Source organism: Argiope bruennichi, chromosome X1 (genome assembly GCF_947563725.1).
Source record: "Argiope bruennichi chromosome X1, qqArgBrue1.1, whole genome shotgun sequence".
Lineage (NCBI taxonomy): Eukaryota > Metazoa > Arthropoda > Arachnida > Araneae > Araneidae > Argiope > Argiope bruennichi.
In genome coordinates this window covers 105825185-105843375 of record NC_079162.1, presented here as the reverse complement: position 1 = coordinate 105843375, position 18191 = coordinate 105825185, and the positions used below count along the sequence as shown (strand labels likewise).

At 27.2% G+C, this 18191-nt stretch overlaps 1 protein-coding gene and 1 long non-coding RNA gene across 3 annotated transcripts in view; one reads left to right on the top strand and one right to left on the bottom strand.

Moving 5' to 3' along the window:
* The window catches only part of LOC129959131 (homeobox protein Hox-C4-like), a 40659-nt gene extending 30894 nt beyond the window's left edge, over positions 1-9765 (bottom strand). Inside the window, exon 1 of the mRNA XM_056071955.1 lies at positions 9003-9765. Coding sequence (XP_055927930.1) covers positions 9003-9765 — 763 coding nt within the window. The remainder of the gene's footprint in view (positions 1-9002) is intronic.
* A 4-nt stretch (positions 9766-9769) lies between these two features.
* LOC129959132 (uncharacterized) overlaps positions 9770-18191 on the top strand; it is a 114922-nt gene continuing 106500 nt past the window's right edge. The window contains exon 1 of one of the 2 annotated variants that reach the window (XR_008783408.1): positions 9770-10060. This is a non-coding gene — a long non-coding RNA (uncharacterized LOC129959132). The remainder of the gene's footprint in view (positions 10061-18191) is intronic. The other variant, XR_008783407.1, reaches the window with a different exon arrangement.

Genomic DNA, 18191 nt, shown 5'->3' with positions numbered 1-18191 from the left:
AAATAGGCTATAAATCGTCAGCTAATTGCCCATAATTTTAAGAAGTAACATCTAGAATAAAAGGAGATATGATACAGAGTCAAACTGAGTCATGTTTCCTGCATCAAAAATAATTTTAAAATATTATATTTTAAATTCTTGAGATTACATTTTGAATTCTTAATCTTTTATTGAGCGGAGATATTTTAAAACATTCAATCATCAGGACTGGAAAGGGGTTTTTCACGAGGCAGGAAAGTTCAATTTTTATTGGATAACATCAACCCATATAAAACTTGCACCGATACAATCCATAGCTATTTTAGTCTTAACTCCAACGATTAAAAACTATAAAAATATGCCTCTTCCTTTTCTAAGACGCAGATATATCTAACTCAACCATTGTTTTTAAACTATTTAAAATTTTTTTATTTTTCTTGTTACTTTAATTTTCTTTATAAGATGTTTATGAAACATCCAAATCAAATTTCGATTGCATTTATATTTAGGATTGCGAATCATATTAATAAGGTCACTTCTTTATATATTACAAATATTTCTATCAAATATTGATTGCAATAACGAGAGCTTTTCAGAAAATCACTAGGGCATTTTAAGCAGTTAAGCAGGAAATCAATGATGTACATATGAAAATTGTTTTTGATATTTTACTTTTCATATTGATTACACTCAGTTAAAAGGGATATTTTTTTCTAATTCATAAATTTAGGTACAGTTAAAAGAATTTAATATAATCGAATTAAACTATAAAAATTGTGAAAAGTTCTTATACACAAAACTGATTATAATCGCATAATACTTTAAAGGATAAGTTCTCTAAAATTATATTCAGGATTTTCTTTTTCCACGAATCTTTTGGCAAACATTAAGAATGCATTTTTGAAACAAGTATTGGAATAAATAGTTTTTTATTATTATAAAAGTAAATTTTTCTTGTTTGACTTTAAAATCAAAGAAATTTCTAAAATTTAAAATAAAAAAGACAGAAAATAAATACTAACTGTCAGAAGAATGGAATGCGTAAATATTTCCTAAATTTATGGAATTTAATGGTAGAATAGAAAACATAAAATAAATAAATTAACAACAATCGAAGGAAAATGAGAAATGGCATTCCAAGCTAATGTTAGAAAAACAAAACTAATGAATTCAGCAATAGTAAATGCTCCAAAAGATTTTTCATAAATGATTTTAACTTATTGTAGATCGATAAAGGATAGAAAGGAGATAAAAAGAATGAATTATTTTTCATATGCTTATTAATTCTAATTAATCTGATTTAAATATTAACATGTCAAAATACTTAATAAACTGATAGAAATTTTCATATCATTTTTTAAATAATTAGTCTTAAGTTAGTTTCTGAAGATATGAAATTGGCTCCTAAATTTTTTGAAGTGAATATACAAAGATATCAGTAAAGTGTGAAAAGAAATATTGAGCTATATGTCGTACATACTATATACAAAGAAGAAACTTTTGTTTTTATATTTCAAGGATTTTGAATTAAAATTCCTACTCAGAAGAAATATTCTTTTTTTTCTATCTGTTGTATTGAACCACTTAATTTCAATCAGCTAAAAAATTAAAATCCAGTTTTAAAAAAGGTAAAAAAATGAGGACTATAAAATTCAGTAGAAATATAACTCAGTAGAAGACATTCATTGCTGATGTGTTAAATGAAAACACTTAATATTCTTTAGTATAACAGTGTTATGTAGTTTGAAAACTAAATGTTTTTAGGGAGAGCTGTATATAGCAGCAATATTTATCAGCAACTTTCATGATATTTTGAAATACTTTTTGATTCAGAATTATTTTGAGAAAGAGTAAACTGTTAGATGTACAATAAGATTTAATTACATTTTTTGCAAAATTTTTCAAAATATTTTTTTAAATAAAATTTGCAAGAAACCTGAGATAAATAAAAAAACTTAAGTAATACTAGAAAGTCATAGATGTAATTATACTGAAAATTAAACTGATTTCAAAGAAACATTAGTACTTTTAACAGTTTGTTTAACAAACTAACAACAGTACTTTTAACAGTACTGTTAACAGTTTTAACAGTTAACAATGTAGAAATAAAAATTGGAAGGGATATGAAGATGAAACACAATATTTTTAAACTTTAATAATGGAGAAAAGCTTTATTTTAATTCATAAAATATATATTCTTCGTTCGTTTTAATATTTTCGTTTTTTTAATGATATAATTTGATACTCTAAAAAAAAATTTCAGAGTATCTTAGTCATAGTTTAATGAGAAATTTTTTTAATGCTAACATTAGCTTACATCTCTTAATTCTCTCCCCCCCCCTCTATTTGTTGAATATATCGAAAAACTTCCAAAAGTGTTAAAATGTGAAATGCTATTTAGAAATATCAGAGTTTTCTCAAAAGAAGCTGCAAAATGATTTTTAATGTAAGCACATGCAACTGTAGGAAGACAATTTGCAAATAGATGTTACTCAGTTCAATGAATTAGATATAATTTTTATGCATGTTACGCATTCTTTTATAAATAATGAAAATTGAAAGAATATGGATGGCATTTGTTCTGTTATCATAAAACTTTATATCTGTAAAATTATTTAAGTATAGCTATTAATTGAAAATGTTTACACAACAGCTAATATAAGCATTTAAAATTTGAATTTCAAATTGATTACATTAATTTATTTGCTGTTTCTGCAAACAATTAAACAAAGTGCATATGAATTATAATTTCTTTTTCATTAACATAAGAAATTTATTTATAAAAAAATAAAAATAAAAACTAAAATTATCGTTATAAAAACTCAATATAGCTGTCTGCTATGTTTCGAGTTTCCCAGAAAAATGTTTTTAAATGTCCATGAAACAAACATAAAATAAATTTTTACCAGTTTTTAACATGTGGAAGAAAAACGTAAAAAAGTTTCTGAATATTATATGCATCTTTTTCCAGTTAAAAATATCTCTTTTAGAGTCTAAGAAATGAAAATCCTCAAGTGATTTCTCTTGTTATGGCATCTGAACATCTTATAGATGGCGGTTAATCTTTTATTTAGAAGAAATTGCTCGATTGTTTTCATAAATGTCAAATTCTACTGTAAAATAATAATAAAATCATATAAGAAATTAAGTCATTAATGCTCATATTTAAGAAATTCTTATCTTCATCACAATTAACAAGCGAGAAGAGTGATACTATGTAATAAATTGCTAAGAAAAGAAGAAATAAATTAAAAGTGAATTTTTACGTTAATTAAAAATTATCATTCATCATTACTTTTCACCAAAATATATTTTTTCTAGATACACTATTAATTGAATTAAAATATTTAAGTTAAAGAATTTTAAATACATTTATATGTATTTGTTTATTCAACTGGATGAATATTCTTTTGTTATCAGGCTTTAAAAAAACTGAGTATATTTTAGAAACGGCTAGATAATAAAATTATCATTTTTAAGATCAATTTTGCATGCTACATTTGAATTTCAAAATAGGTTAAAAGTATATAAATGAAAATTATCTTAAATGTTGAACTCATAAATTAAAATATAAAAGCGAAAACGATATTTATGTCTTTTGAACAACTCTGAAATGTTTAATTGAATAAAATCAATTGTGGCAATTAATCTTAAAAAAAATCCTATGAATCAGCTAAATCTATTGTTTCATCATCAAGATTCCTATTTATTCCTTATCACGTTTAAAAAATTATCGAAAATTTTAATATGATGTGAATTAAAACTAAAGTAACAAACGATAATGTTTATGTAAACACTCGTGCGGCATCCCGGCAGAACTGCCTTCTTTCTTGATAAAAGACAGATTTCCAAGCTTGTTTCACAAGTTGCGAAGCGAGCTGTAAACGCGGGAGAAAAACATAAACAAATCGTCTACGGAGATGGCTCTTCCCCGGGGGTAGAGAAAGCGATTGACGCGGTTAGCGGTCTACGTTTCGCCGCGGTATGCCGGTCAACGATCAAAAAAGACATTAAACAAATTTATAGGGATTTTGAAAGCACATAGAGGATCAAGTCATTGAGCGTGTTAATGTGTGCTATATTTATCTCCCGCTGTTACAAAACAGAAGAGATGTTTACGGCTTTTTTATTCAGCTGTTGAATGCGAAAATAATAGATACTTGGATACAATCTTTCGCTAGAAGAATTTCAGTTATGATAGACCTTTTTTTTTATGGCTCTGGGATCAACTTGAGGTTCTGCAATTTGTATTCAACACATATTTTTCATTTTTATTTTGTTCTTTAAGCAAAACTGAACTTTGTTTTCTGTCACCTTTCGTAACCGTTTCATTGCAGCCCTTTTGTTTCAAATGCTTTATTTTAAGTTGGAAATCAAATTACAAACTACACACATAATAATTAAGTAAATAATTGCATTATTCCTTTATTTCGAAGTTATAATTCTGTTTATTGAAAAAACTATAATTGATATAATATAAAACGATAAGATACAAATTGACCATACACAGTTTCAAAAGTTTTTATTTAATAGTCCTGTGAAGATCAGGTTTAACAACAAACGATTCCTCTCACAAAATAGCCAGTGCTTGCAATTTTTTTTTTTTTTTGAAGAGAATGTCATTTATCAATCTTTTGCTGACTTTTTACAACTGTCGTCAGTCATTATCACATTATTTTCTATTGATGCAATTTCTCAATAATTTTCACAATATTCTTTCAACACATTCTGAAATTAGTTTTCTTTTCTTCATATTAGTTAGAAAGATTCAAACAAGTAAAATCATACCTTTTTCACCAGTATATACTCTTGAAGGAGGACGATGACTTTAAAAATCCGTTAAACCGAATTCTTCTAGCAATTTAAATGCCCATTCATTCAAAGCATAAAACTATAGTATATGTTACATTAAGCTTCTTCTGGATTTGATTGCATGCAGTAAATTTTAGCAGAAAATTGTTTCATTGGCTGTGCATCCATTTGATTAATCTCTTAAATAAAAAATAGTTATATTTAAATTGAAAGCGAAAGTTCAGGTAACTAACCTGGTTCTTCCAAATGCACAAATTTTCTACGCGAACTCAGAAATTATTTAAGTTTTGTTATACTATACCTCCATAAAAAGACAGTTCTTCTCGAACAAAATGTCCATTTTATCCAAAGTAAAATCTAAACTATCTAACTAACCTGTTCCTTTGACCGTCGGCATGCACAGCTATCTTCCTGCCATCCTGCTTTCTCCGATTGCACCTACCTTAGGAACAGATCAAAACGTTAACGGAGGCGAAAATTCGTTATAGAAATTCTCTATAATCAAACCAATTTGGTCAAAAATAATTAAAATCTTTGGAATGCATTATCTTAAAGCATGCGTCTGATTTTTGTTAAGCTTGATTTTTGTAATTTTAATCTCAAATATTGAGGACAATTTATATCGAAGTTTCTAATAGCATTTTTTAGAAATTCCTCATGGGCTCAAATAATAAAATAGTCATATTTTTTTCCCTTGGGCATTGAAATTCTTGCTAAAAGATACTAATTAAAAATTCTTAAATATTTGAAATCATTCCATCGTGCAATCAGCTTGAATATTTCTATTTAACAGAATCTTCCTCGTTTATTTAGTACTCAAAAGTTTCTAACTCTATTAGAAAATTTGTAAATTCCTGCCAAATCTGTTTCTGTGTCTAAAAGTTTTGCTTGGTTTTTCCCCACGATAATTTGTTACGAAGAAAAAAACCGTAATCTTACATAATTTTACTTGTATGAATCCATTCTGTAATATTTTCTTGATCAGCATCTTTTAATCATCATATGGTCAAAGCAAGAAGTTAGAACTTGTAAATGTAAAAATATTTCATCTTCACCTAAATTGTGAAATTTGTTTTTCTATCAAACAGTTTTGATAAATTTCAAGCCTTCAATATTCAATATTAACCAATACTAACTTTTATGAATCAGTTTCAAGGCAATATATATATATTTCATTTCCTTTTAAACGACAGCTTTTCTTTAATTGCCTTTTGCTGCATTTCCTATATAACATAAATTCATGCAGTATTCCATCAATCCATATATTTTAAAATAAGACGAAGATAAATTTTAATTCCTGCTTTGACTGTTTTGGCTTTAATAAGCATATAAAAAATAATCATTAATAACAATATTTCAATCATATTGTGTACCTATACAAGAGAAGAATGAATCACATAAGACTTAATATCAAATAAATAAGTTTTTCTAAGTAATTTATTCTTATTTAATTCCATATTCTATGAATGATGAAAATTTTATGTATGAATTATAACGTTTCAAAAACTTGTGATTCATTCCATTTTGTCCAAATGATTAGTCATTTGAGAAAGTTACAATTACAAGATGAGCTCTATCATTATTAATATTGTGTTTTCTTCTAAGAAATGCTTATAATATTATCAATATGCAACCTTATTAATTGTCATAAGTAAGGAAAAACGCATTCGGAGGAATATCAATGAAATTAATCAATCGTCATATGAGATTTAGCTCTTTTTACTTATTTTTCTTTCTCAATCGTTCTTTCTTATCAACTGAACCGAAAGTCATATTTCAATTTCAAATAAAGTGGAAATAAACAATGAAATTGTGTTTCAGATTAAGTGGAAATAAAAAATGAGGTTGTGTTACTTATAGAAACTGTGTACCTGTTGAATTTTCACTACGTCTATAAAACAAAGACAATAATGCTTAGTTGAAAACATCTTATCCTCAAACAGAAGTGTAATGATTAATGACAACATTTACAAGCCCGCGAACGAAAATTGGAACACAGAATATTTAGAATGAAAAAAAGAAAAGAAAAGAAATTTGATACAGTAAAAATAAAAGAAAAAAACCCAGAATGCCCTTTGTGTACTACTTGATCTGTTTGCCACTGAAAGTTTTATAATATTAAAAAATTCTTCTAGTTAGTCAAATTTTCTTTCTATATAATAATATAAATGGCAAACTAAATAAATTAATATTTTAAAATTACTTTTCCTCACGAATTTTCCCCTTCTCAGATAAGAATTAAAAAGCAGTGAATTTAACAAAAGAAGATACAAGTCCGTTATACATTCCTTATCTATTTGAGCTAACTTAACATCATTTGGAAACACAAAATTCTTACAATATATATGTATGAATTACTTCTATTATCAGCTATAGAATAGAATTGATTAAAAAAATTCACTTGAAAAATTTAAAATGCAGAAATATAGATTATACAATATGTTATTTTGCAGTTTCATCGCAAGACGACTGATTTTTTTTGTTTACATATTCCCTTACTCCTGTTTTAAGTTTTTTATATTTTTTTATCGGCATTTACTTAAGTTTCTTCTAGTAACATGTAAGCATTTTACTTACTTCAATTATTTGTTAAGATTATTTATTGAGTAAGGGAAATAAATACAAATATAACTTTGAAAGCATTTAATACATTACAGATGTTTTGTTCAACTGAGAATTCGGCTTGATTTTTTCTTTTTCTTTTTCTTTTTCTTTGTTAAAACATTACAGTTTTTTATTTTCATATTCAAGTATAATTATTTCAAGTCATAAATGTATTTATTTTTTACTCACATTATTCAAACAAATCAGGAAAAAAATTCTTTTTGCTCGAATGAAAGTTCTATACATCATTTAGAAAACCATCATTATACCGTGAGAGAAAACTAAAATAATACTAAAACTCATTAACTTTCAATTAATTATTCTTCCTGCTAAAGTAAATTTCCATTTGTGATTTCTCAGCAGTTTCATTCATAACACGATTTTCTACCATAGAAAATAAAGAAATGCTTGTCACATCCTTCATTTTGATTTCTGATAAACGAATTTCTTTTTTACTATTCCAATAATTATTAATTATTCATTAGTATAACATAAAATTTATTAGGGAAAAAATGAGCACACGATTCAAATTGCCGAATGAGACGTTCATTTCATTTTTAAAATATGGAAACACATTTAAGATTTTCGTTTTCATTCACCAACAATGATAGAATATATTATGGTTTCACTTATGGTTTCAAAATTATTATTATTCTATAATGATTGCAAAAGGAAAAATTAGGAATAAACTTATTTAAAATGTATTTCTTTTAGCGAAAAAATGATTTTTGAGGATTTTACAAAATGAAATTTCATTTACTCACCTTATATGCCCAATTTTTACTTATGAAAAATGTTGAATTTTCAAAATAAAGAGGCTCAAAAACTTTAATTATCATTAAATTAAGTATTACAGATTTATTTCAGGAATATTTTTTCTCTTGTATGTTCTAATATAATTAATTAAAAGCCCATTAATTTTGTATAGCAATTAAAAATTTTTAAAAGTAACTTGTGATTTCTTATTAATTCTTTTTAATTCATTCTATTTAGCATCAAACATCCAGAGAGAAATTTACTTAATCAATTAAAAAATTTAATTTAATTAATCATATATATAAATACATGAATCGAATTATCATTCCCAAATTTTTAAATTCCCTATTATTAAACCAAATTATACCTTTAAATAATTTTCATAGTACTTTGATTTGCAGTTACAAAAGCTCTACTGAATGAAACGTATCAACATTCGTAATAATGAAAATGAATAATTCGGAAGTCAGATTTCATTCAATCCCTTTTAATAAATATTTTATTCTTACGTCAGTCAATGATAATGCAAATAAATAAATCGTTTCGTGAGTTAAACATATTTCAAAACTTCTTACTTAACCTTGATCAGGGATTATACAATTTTAACGCCCTTCGGAAGTAAAAAAAATGGATATTTTAAACTTATTTCATTTAATGAGTTTTTTTAAATCACCCACAGCCATTGATAAAACTTTATTTTGAATTTTAATGCTGTCCAATTGATTTCAACAAACTATTTTGCATTTATATCAACAGAACTTTGAAGTAAGTTTTAGGGCTTTCCAGCTTTCTCTTGTTTATATGTGTCAGGGAAAAGGGGGAGGCTTGAAAAGTGACAAATGTAGACTTACCTGCACCGACGTGGACTTTTTTCATCCAGGGATAAATTACCGGCTGATTGCCTCCATTGCCACTGATCGCACAGTCTGGCGAAGTCGGGCCCCCCAGCTGCTGTTGGGACGGCGGCTGGTTTCTCTGGAGTCCCGGTGGGGTCGGCGAAGAGACCGGTGATCTTTGCTGCTGTTGATTGGGGCCCTGGGAGGGCACGGGGCTGAGACTACTGGTGGGAACGACGTGGTCCACTGGAAGAGTGGGCGTTCGAGGAAGGGGCGAGACGGGCCCCATTCCACAGGGCGGCTGGGGCCGGTAATAGTGCTGACCCGCGTTGGGCGCCCCATAGACGGGGCTGCCATTCTCTTGTCCATAAGAAACAGGGCCGGATAACGGGTAGCCGGCATAAGGGTGGTGGTGGTGATGTTGCTGCTGGGGATGTTGGTGGTGACTCGGCGGGTGATGTTGATGGTGTGGATGTTGTTGATGGTGTGGATGATGGTGATGGTGATGATGCGACGGCGTGTAGTAATCCCCACCGTGGCTGGGAATGTAATTCCCCTGTGAGTACTCCTCGTTGGGTGGGAATTTGGGATCACTGTAAGCGGGAGAGTTCATCAAATACGAACTCATGATCATTAATTTTTGGATGAATTGGATGGAAATAATTTTTCTTTGGGGTTGTCGTTTAACTGAGCGCTGGCTCCGCCCGTCGAAGCACATTAGCATATCACGTGACGGGCGCCCGCCAACCGCGCGCCGCCTCGATGACCCGGAGAGCATACGCTAGGATGATCGATGGTAGGGGACACATTGCGCTGCAATATGGCGTGCGCTCGCAAAACACCTGAAAAACGTGCCCCCAGCAAAAGCTTCCTTTGCTATTTAGGCACCAAAGACAGAGTCCGCTTGCAAGCACCGACCGCAACTACCAGACCATTGCTTGTGAGGTGTCGCTGCCATGCACGCACTATAGAGTGCCTGCCCGAGAGTCCCAGTGGCGCCCCCTTTGCTCGAGGGGTGGCAACAACTTTCCAGAGGAACCCCCCACTCCCGCCTCCCACCGGCCCGCAAACAGGTACAGTCTCTCTTGCTTTGCACCCCATAAGCTATCTTTCAAAGTACTCTTGATAAAAGAGCGACAGCTTATCCAAAAACTTAGAAAACTTTTCCCGTCTTACAGCAAGCGAATAAGTATTTTTATTATGATAAGAGCTAGGTTTATTTCACTTGCTTTATAAAAATTTATTTCATTCATGCTTTAAAAAAACTTCCTTTATTTGGCTTTAATAATTATTGCCCTCTGTTATGTTCGTACACTGTTTTTATTTTCTCAATTACAAGATAAAGTTTAAAAAAACAGAAAAATTCTCCAATAAAAAGTTATTTATGGCAAGAAAATGAAATGGAATAAATGTTTATATTACTAAATTCGGTTCGCTAAGCAACTAATATCAAATAAATTTAAATGTTTTATTATTAATATTGATATTAAGTATTACATAGTTTCTCCAACATACTTACACATATAATTTAATTTCATTAATGTTTATTTTATTTTAAATAAATATCTAGAATTCCTTTGATAATTCTTGAAGGATGCTGTCATTAAATAATGTTCCATTTAATGGAATTGCATTAACTGTATAATTGACTTTTCTTTAAAATGACATATTTTTCAACTAATAAATACATTTTAATTTAAATATCATTTTTTTGATATTTCATTCTAAAATGTTTCTTAAACAAGTATTAAGTTATATGAAATGCTACATATGTTTAATTTAATGTGAAATGAATACAAATTTTGAAAATTATCACAGAAAAATATTTATTCACCAAAAGTGGTATTTCTGATAAAAATTTTCTTAGCTTGACTAAAATATAAATAACGGGCTGTTTTTTTAAATCACTGTACAGAATTTAAAGAGAAATTTCTTATAAATGGTAAATATTGATTACAAGTCAGGAATTAAAAGATATTATATGTGATCTTCATAATTATTAAGTTTTAAAAATTATATTTTAGAGTTTTGTTTTATTTAAATTACTGTGGAAATGACCATTTAGGAACAGATTAGTAGTAAAATATTTCAGATATCCTTTAAGAAAGCGAATTTTTTATTTTACTACACAAACTCGATAAAATTTTATCAAGTAAAAAAAAAAAAAGTTTCAAGATTTTAAGATTTGATATTTTTTTTTTTAATCAAGCTCCTCTCAAATTTTGTTTAAATAATTCTTACGATTTAACGCAAAACAATGAGCAGGATATATAAATTAAATAAATATTATTTATGTCAATTGCCGATTGAATGGAATAAATAAGATTCTCTTTATAAATTGAATTCATTGTTTCATTTGCTTATACGTAGCTCCCCTATTTATGAAGTCATCAATTATTTAATGAGGAAAAAATACGCAAAATTAATAAATTTTAATCCAGATTCTAAGATAATCATGAAGCTGTTAATATATTTATAAATTCGCATAATCAATGTTGTTTTGTTTTTTCTTAAAAAAGAATGGATCTTATGATTATTTTCAGAATAGCTGAAATGTGCGGGATTTTAGAACTCCTTAGATAAAGGAGTAAATTCAAATAATATTAATTTGATTTTAGTTCAATAATAAAATATTAGTTTTTTTTCAAGTAAGAATTTAATATTTATATATGTAAAATGAAAGTGATTTTTTTTGGAAACCGATTTTTTCTTGGATTATTTTTCTTTTTCAATTCTAAACATCATTAAATAATAATAAATAACGTTTAAAATGTATTTATTGTCCTATCGGTGAAATTTCATTTCGCAATAAACTTTAAAAAATATTAATTCTTTTTATTAAAAAAATCACAAGTTGATAAAATAGTTGTTGTCAAATAAATAATTTTCAGCATCATTTAGAAATAGCAACTGTAACATTAATTCATAAATTGCATGCGGAATGCTTAAAATATTAAAAATTATTTATAATTTGAATCGAACCTTTTGATAATACATGAAGTTAAAGAAAATAAACATGTATTTATCAGATATTTGATAATTATAGTTGAAAGTAAATAGCATAATAATGCAAATTCCACAAGAAAATGAAATGGCATGAAAATTTGCAATTATATTTTTAGAAGGTATTATGTAATACACAGCTTGTTTAATATTAGAATATTTTTGTCTATCTAGGCAACAATGACATTTGAAAATCTCCGCTTTGAAAGACTAACTTTAATAGATAATAAACAAGAGAAATCTAAATATGAAGGAGGGGGGAAAAAAAGGAAAAGAAAGAAAAAGAAAATGTTTGAATAGATTTGAAAAGGTGAAGAAAAGAAATTTTTGAAAATAGATGAATGTCAATTGTGGGATAAAGAAATAGTAATATGTGTACTTAGAAACCCGCAGTGAAGTGGTTTTAAATGATAGATGATTACTTAGGGAGTGTTCTTGTAGATCATCGAGTTAAATAATTGGATGATGATAATAAAATAATAGAACGGGCCCAATTTCAATAATTTCCTCAGATTGATGGTATGAAAATGATGACAATCCAGAACAGTTGCAACCATCCTTCATTAATATTATTTTAGCAAATTATTCGCTGATATTATAGAATTTGAAGTGTTAAATACTTTATACTTAAAGCAAATAACTGGACATTATTTGTTTCAATATGTAAGTCTAAATAAGTTCTCAACTTCTTTAAAAAAGAAGAAATAAAATCAGAAATAAAACTTTTAAATAGTTATTTTTTTATACTTCATCTTTTTAATATTGTCACAGTAGACAGATGTTATAAATAGATTTCTCATATAATTGGATATCTCGCGTAATTCAACATTAGTTATTGGAATCAGTTTACTTTACGGTTTTTATTTTTTTTTCTCTCATTTAGTTATGTACTATAAAAAATTTACCACTTCTCTGAGGACATTGTTAAGTTTGTGATAGGCACAATACTAAGGCCACTATCTGTTTAAAATTAATAGAAATATTTTCTTAACCCTTTCAAGGGCCGTGGGAAGTATGCTTCCCACCAAATTTATCAATCTTTTTATGAAATTATGTAGGTTGGCATAAGTTCTGACAATCTTTTTTAGAAAGACAGAAACTTAGATGATTCAGTTCTTTATCTTACACAAAATGATGTGTCTTGATTTGTTACTTAATTATTAATTAACCAAATTAAATGTATCTAATAAGCTAAATGAATTTCTTTTCTTATTCTAATTTCAAGCCTAAAAATATTTAAACATAATATGACTAGAAAAAAACGGCCCTTTGAAGGGTTAATTAATTATCAAATCTATCGGCTCGTACTCAATATTTATAAATTTTACTGAAATTTCAATATCCTTTCATGAACGTATCTTTCGAATTCAAATCTATAATTACACATAACATTATTTGCTTTTAAGTAGCCGAGAGACAGTTTCTTTTTTCATTTAAGAGAAGACTGAAAAAAAAAATTCATTATATATATATATATATAATATTACATTACTAAAAACTTAATTGGTGTACACAATATTTAAAAGAATTCGTGCTTAATCAACAAATCAGAATAACCTTAATATCTCCATCGGTGCTTTTTTGTTTTATTTAAAAAAAAATTCCACTTAATAAACTTTATTTTATTAGTCCTTATAATAGCGAACGTGCAACTAATTTTATTTTTGCATATTATATAGCCTCATAGTTCCTAAATTATCAGATAGCATTTTATACACTAAAATTATAGGTTAATGCCCTTAATTAGTAAATATATAATATCCTTAATAAATAAATAATTATTATACGGTTAATTCCTGTAATTAGTAAATATTAGGTAGCATTCAGCTAACCTGAATTACTAATTAAAAGAAATTAATTAATAATTTCATAAAATTAAAGATTTCAAATTCATATTCGAAAAACGTGCAATTCGAAGAATGACTTTCAATGCAATTAATTCAATGCTTTTAATACAACAAATATTTACTATTTAAATACTCAACTATAAATAACCCCAAATGTATTTCCTAGAAATCACACGGTAATGGCACTGAAAAAAATCCTCCAATCTACATTTTAAATTAATAAATAAATTTCTTTAAAAAAATGCAGACATTTTTTTAAATGGAATACGCTTTGCAAAAGAAAGAAAAAGGGGAGGAAAAAAAAAAAAAAGGATAGGAATAGGAGAATTAAAATAATATTTATTTACAAATAGTTCTGCAGAATATTTAAAGTTTACTTTTTGTTTAAGGAATGGTATTCTGAACAAATCCCAAAAGTAGAAAACGAAAGATTCATGAACTCAAAACTTATTGAATGTTAGTAGAAAACTCGAACCACTGCTGATTTATGACAGAATTTCAGCTTTGGGGCTAACGGGTCATGGGTTTGAGACCAGATTCCACCAAAAGAATGACCAATTATGACCTATACACACTAAATATGTTATGGATCAACCCTCCTAACACTGGTGTGGTGTAGAATTTGGTAGGTGGGGCTCTGGTTCACTTGTTGACTTCGCCTTTTGACATTACATCTTAAGTAACTTCACAAGAGGATATAAATCTAACAAAAACTAAACTGAATTAAATAGAAGGAAAATTAGAAAAGGAATTGGGAAGAAATTAAAGAACAATTTATGTATTCTAATTGAGAGGTATTAATTTTATCTACCAAAGGATTTCTTAAGCAGAAATTTTGCTCTTCAAAGTACTTGTTGATTCCTTTTTCTTAAAGGTGAAAATAACAGATTATTTAAAGGCATTATTTTCTTGCTGAATTTTCGATATCCTAATTACTATCGATTTATTTCTCTTATTTCTGTTGTTGTATGCTTTTCTTATTCAAGGATAAAATATGTTTTATATCGAGATACTTGAATATAAATGCTCTAGGAAAAATCAGATATAAGCTGTTATATTCAAAGGCTTTAAATCTTCAAGAAAAACTAAAATGATCTATAATCGCTGTTTTGTAGAGAAATAATATAACTATGAGAATTTAAAATAAACTTTTTCGATTTTAAGATTATCTTTATTTCATATAAAAATTCTGCAAGGCATACACACTAAGAAGGTTTAATCATCAATAGAAGAAATGCAATCTTTAAAAAGATAGTAAATCTGGATATTAATTAAGAAAATTTTGCAGTGGCCTGTGAAATGGCATAAAAACACTTTCTTACTAAGATCAAAGCAAAATCTTAATAATTTAGGTTGAGGAAGGATACTAAAGTTTAAAAGGCTAATTTCATTTTATGCAGCATAAATTTTGCATATTATCACATTTAAATTTTTAAAAATTTCAGTTTTAAAATATTTAGCAAAATTATGAAAAAGATTTTCTAAATTTCTTATATGTTTTGTATAAAAAGCTAAATAACAAATTATTTTCATGAGAGAATCTTCTTGGGAGAAAGCAGCTGAACATCCTGTCATGCAACGCATTAGGACAGTATTGTCAACTTACTATTTTTTTAAAAAACGATAAGGTTCTTAATTATATATTTTTGGTATTCGAACCTGGGTGAAACATTTTGGAGATTAGAGATATTTTGGGATGTTTTGTCCACGTCTCAACAAGTTTGATCAATTAAGAATATTTTATTTAAACTCCAAATAAGTCCCTACCCTATACAAGAAAGGAGACTCGAATTTCTTTCAGAAAATTTTCGCCATAATCATTAACATTGTCAGAGTGTCAGATTTTGTTAAGATATGAATTTACTTTTATTTACATGATATCTATACAAAATTGAAGTAAATAAGATTATATTATAAGCATGAGAGCAATTTCTGAGCTGAAATTTCAAATTTACTTAACTATTTGAACTTCTTTCCTCTTTAAAATATATTTCTACTGAAATCAACTCGCATAACATCCATGAACACTTAACAAATGACACTGCGTATGTCATCCGATGTTTAACCCTTTCTAGGGCAGTGGGAAATATGCTTCCCACCAAATTTATCAATCTTTGTCTGAATTTATGTAGGTTGGCATAAGTTCTGACAAATTTTTTTAGAAAGACAGAAACTTAGATGCTTTAGTTCTTTATTTTATACAAAATGGTGTGTCTTGATTTGATACTTAATTATTAATTAACCAAATTAATTAATTAATCGAATTAAATTTATCTAATAAGCTAAATGAATCCCTTTTCTTATTCTAATTTCAAGCCTAAAAATATTTTAACATAGTATGACTAGAAAAAAATGATTAGAAAATAGTGTCTTATTTTGTGCTATTACGCGTCTATCAATTTTTTATCCTTAAATTACACAATAAGTTCCAAACAAAGTATGGATCAGCATTATATATATATATATATATATATATATATATATATATATATATATATATATATATATATATATATATATATAATGTAATAATTTTTAATTAATTTACACTTTAAAAATTATGTTTTAATTACTCAAACTCTGACTTCATTGTAGGGCGCGGGTTATTATTTTTCCATGAAATCAAAATGCGGTAAAACTATATGAGGTCAGAATAGTTTCTCATGTCCTCTCTTTTCTGTTTACTGCCTTCTTTTTCGGTACACTATACTGTGCTTGCCATGGCTTGGACAAGGGCTTCTTGACAAAAGCTAAAAATTTGATTATTTCATTGAATTTATGGAGAATAAAAATCATTAAAGAACTCTACAACTATTTCTTCGAAGCAAGTTTCACGTATACACTTAGCTAATTTTTGCATAATGCATGAATTTTATATAATAAATTGAAAATGAAATCCGGTCCTTTTTTCTAATGGTTATATACTTGACAAAAATATTTTATATATGACAAAATCGAAAATATAGAAAATTTTATTTATAATTTTCATTTAATATGCCAGTTAACTCTACAAGTTGTCTTTAAATTTTTGCAATTGATATCTACTAAAATGGGGTTTATGAAAATTTTTTCTTTGCCTTCTTCAATCATGATAAAAAAAAAATCAGACAATATTTTATGTACAAATTTATATTTTTAAATAGAAGTTTGTAGCTTAAAAGTGACGGATATAATGAGTAAATATTCCTCTCCATATAGTAGACTCCATTAAGTCAAAAATCAGAAAATTTCTAAACTCATGGGAAAAAATGTCGTTATAAACCTAAATAAGTACTGGAAAAGTTCATTTACCTATGAAAAATCATTGTAAAAATTGAAAATGCGGGGTTCCGTTTTGAAAATAATTTTTTCTATTGATCAACTTTTTGCATCGTTTGAATTAATATCTTGAAATTCCTAATTGCATTTGTAGATCAGATTGCTTCAATAAAGGAAATTTTGAAAAAATAAAAAAGATCTTTTCAATTTTTGTGAGACTTCAGAAAACCAAACTCAAAAAGAATAACCGCACTTTCAATGCCTAATCTTTCCACAGACTCTATAAAAAACATGCGTATCGTCCTTCAAATCATGTGCATAATTTTATGCTTTAAAGCCCTTAGAACGAAAATCATCTGCATCTTTATTTTATTAATAATTTGCACTTTTACGCTCTGATTATTATTAATTAAAAGTGATAAAATTAATATACTATTTTCATTTGTCCATTTTGAAAACGGAAAGAGCATTCCCATCTTACTTAGTTTACCTCTTTCTTAGTTAAAAGCAAATCAACGCTTACAAATTTATAAATTTTTTTACAAATTTATTATAAATTTCATATAGCCCAAAATTTTATCATTTGGAAGAAACTTGTTTCCTAATTCAGATTCTATAAGAAAGCACTTCTTATCAATGACGTATAGAAAATAAACTTCATATTATATATATATATATATATATATATATATATATATATATATATATATATATATATATATATATATATATATATATATATATATATATATATATATTCAAAAAATTAATAAAGTCTGCATGATATAGCCTTAAGGTCGGAACTTGATGATAGAAAAAATAGTAAGAGATTTTGAAGAATCAAAGCCTGTTATTCATGCATTTTAAAAAGTGAAATTTATGTAAATTCTATTTTGCTTGTATATAATTACTTTCATCACTATTACCACTGAAATAAAAGTAGAAATCTCTATTTTTGATTTCAATACAAATTTGACTTATTAAATAGCCAATGTGACTTCTTCACATTGCAGATCCCTTTTTTTAGTATTTGCTATATACCTAAGAAAAATCATTCTAAAATCTCTGAAGTCAAATTATTTATTAAATTTACTTT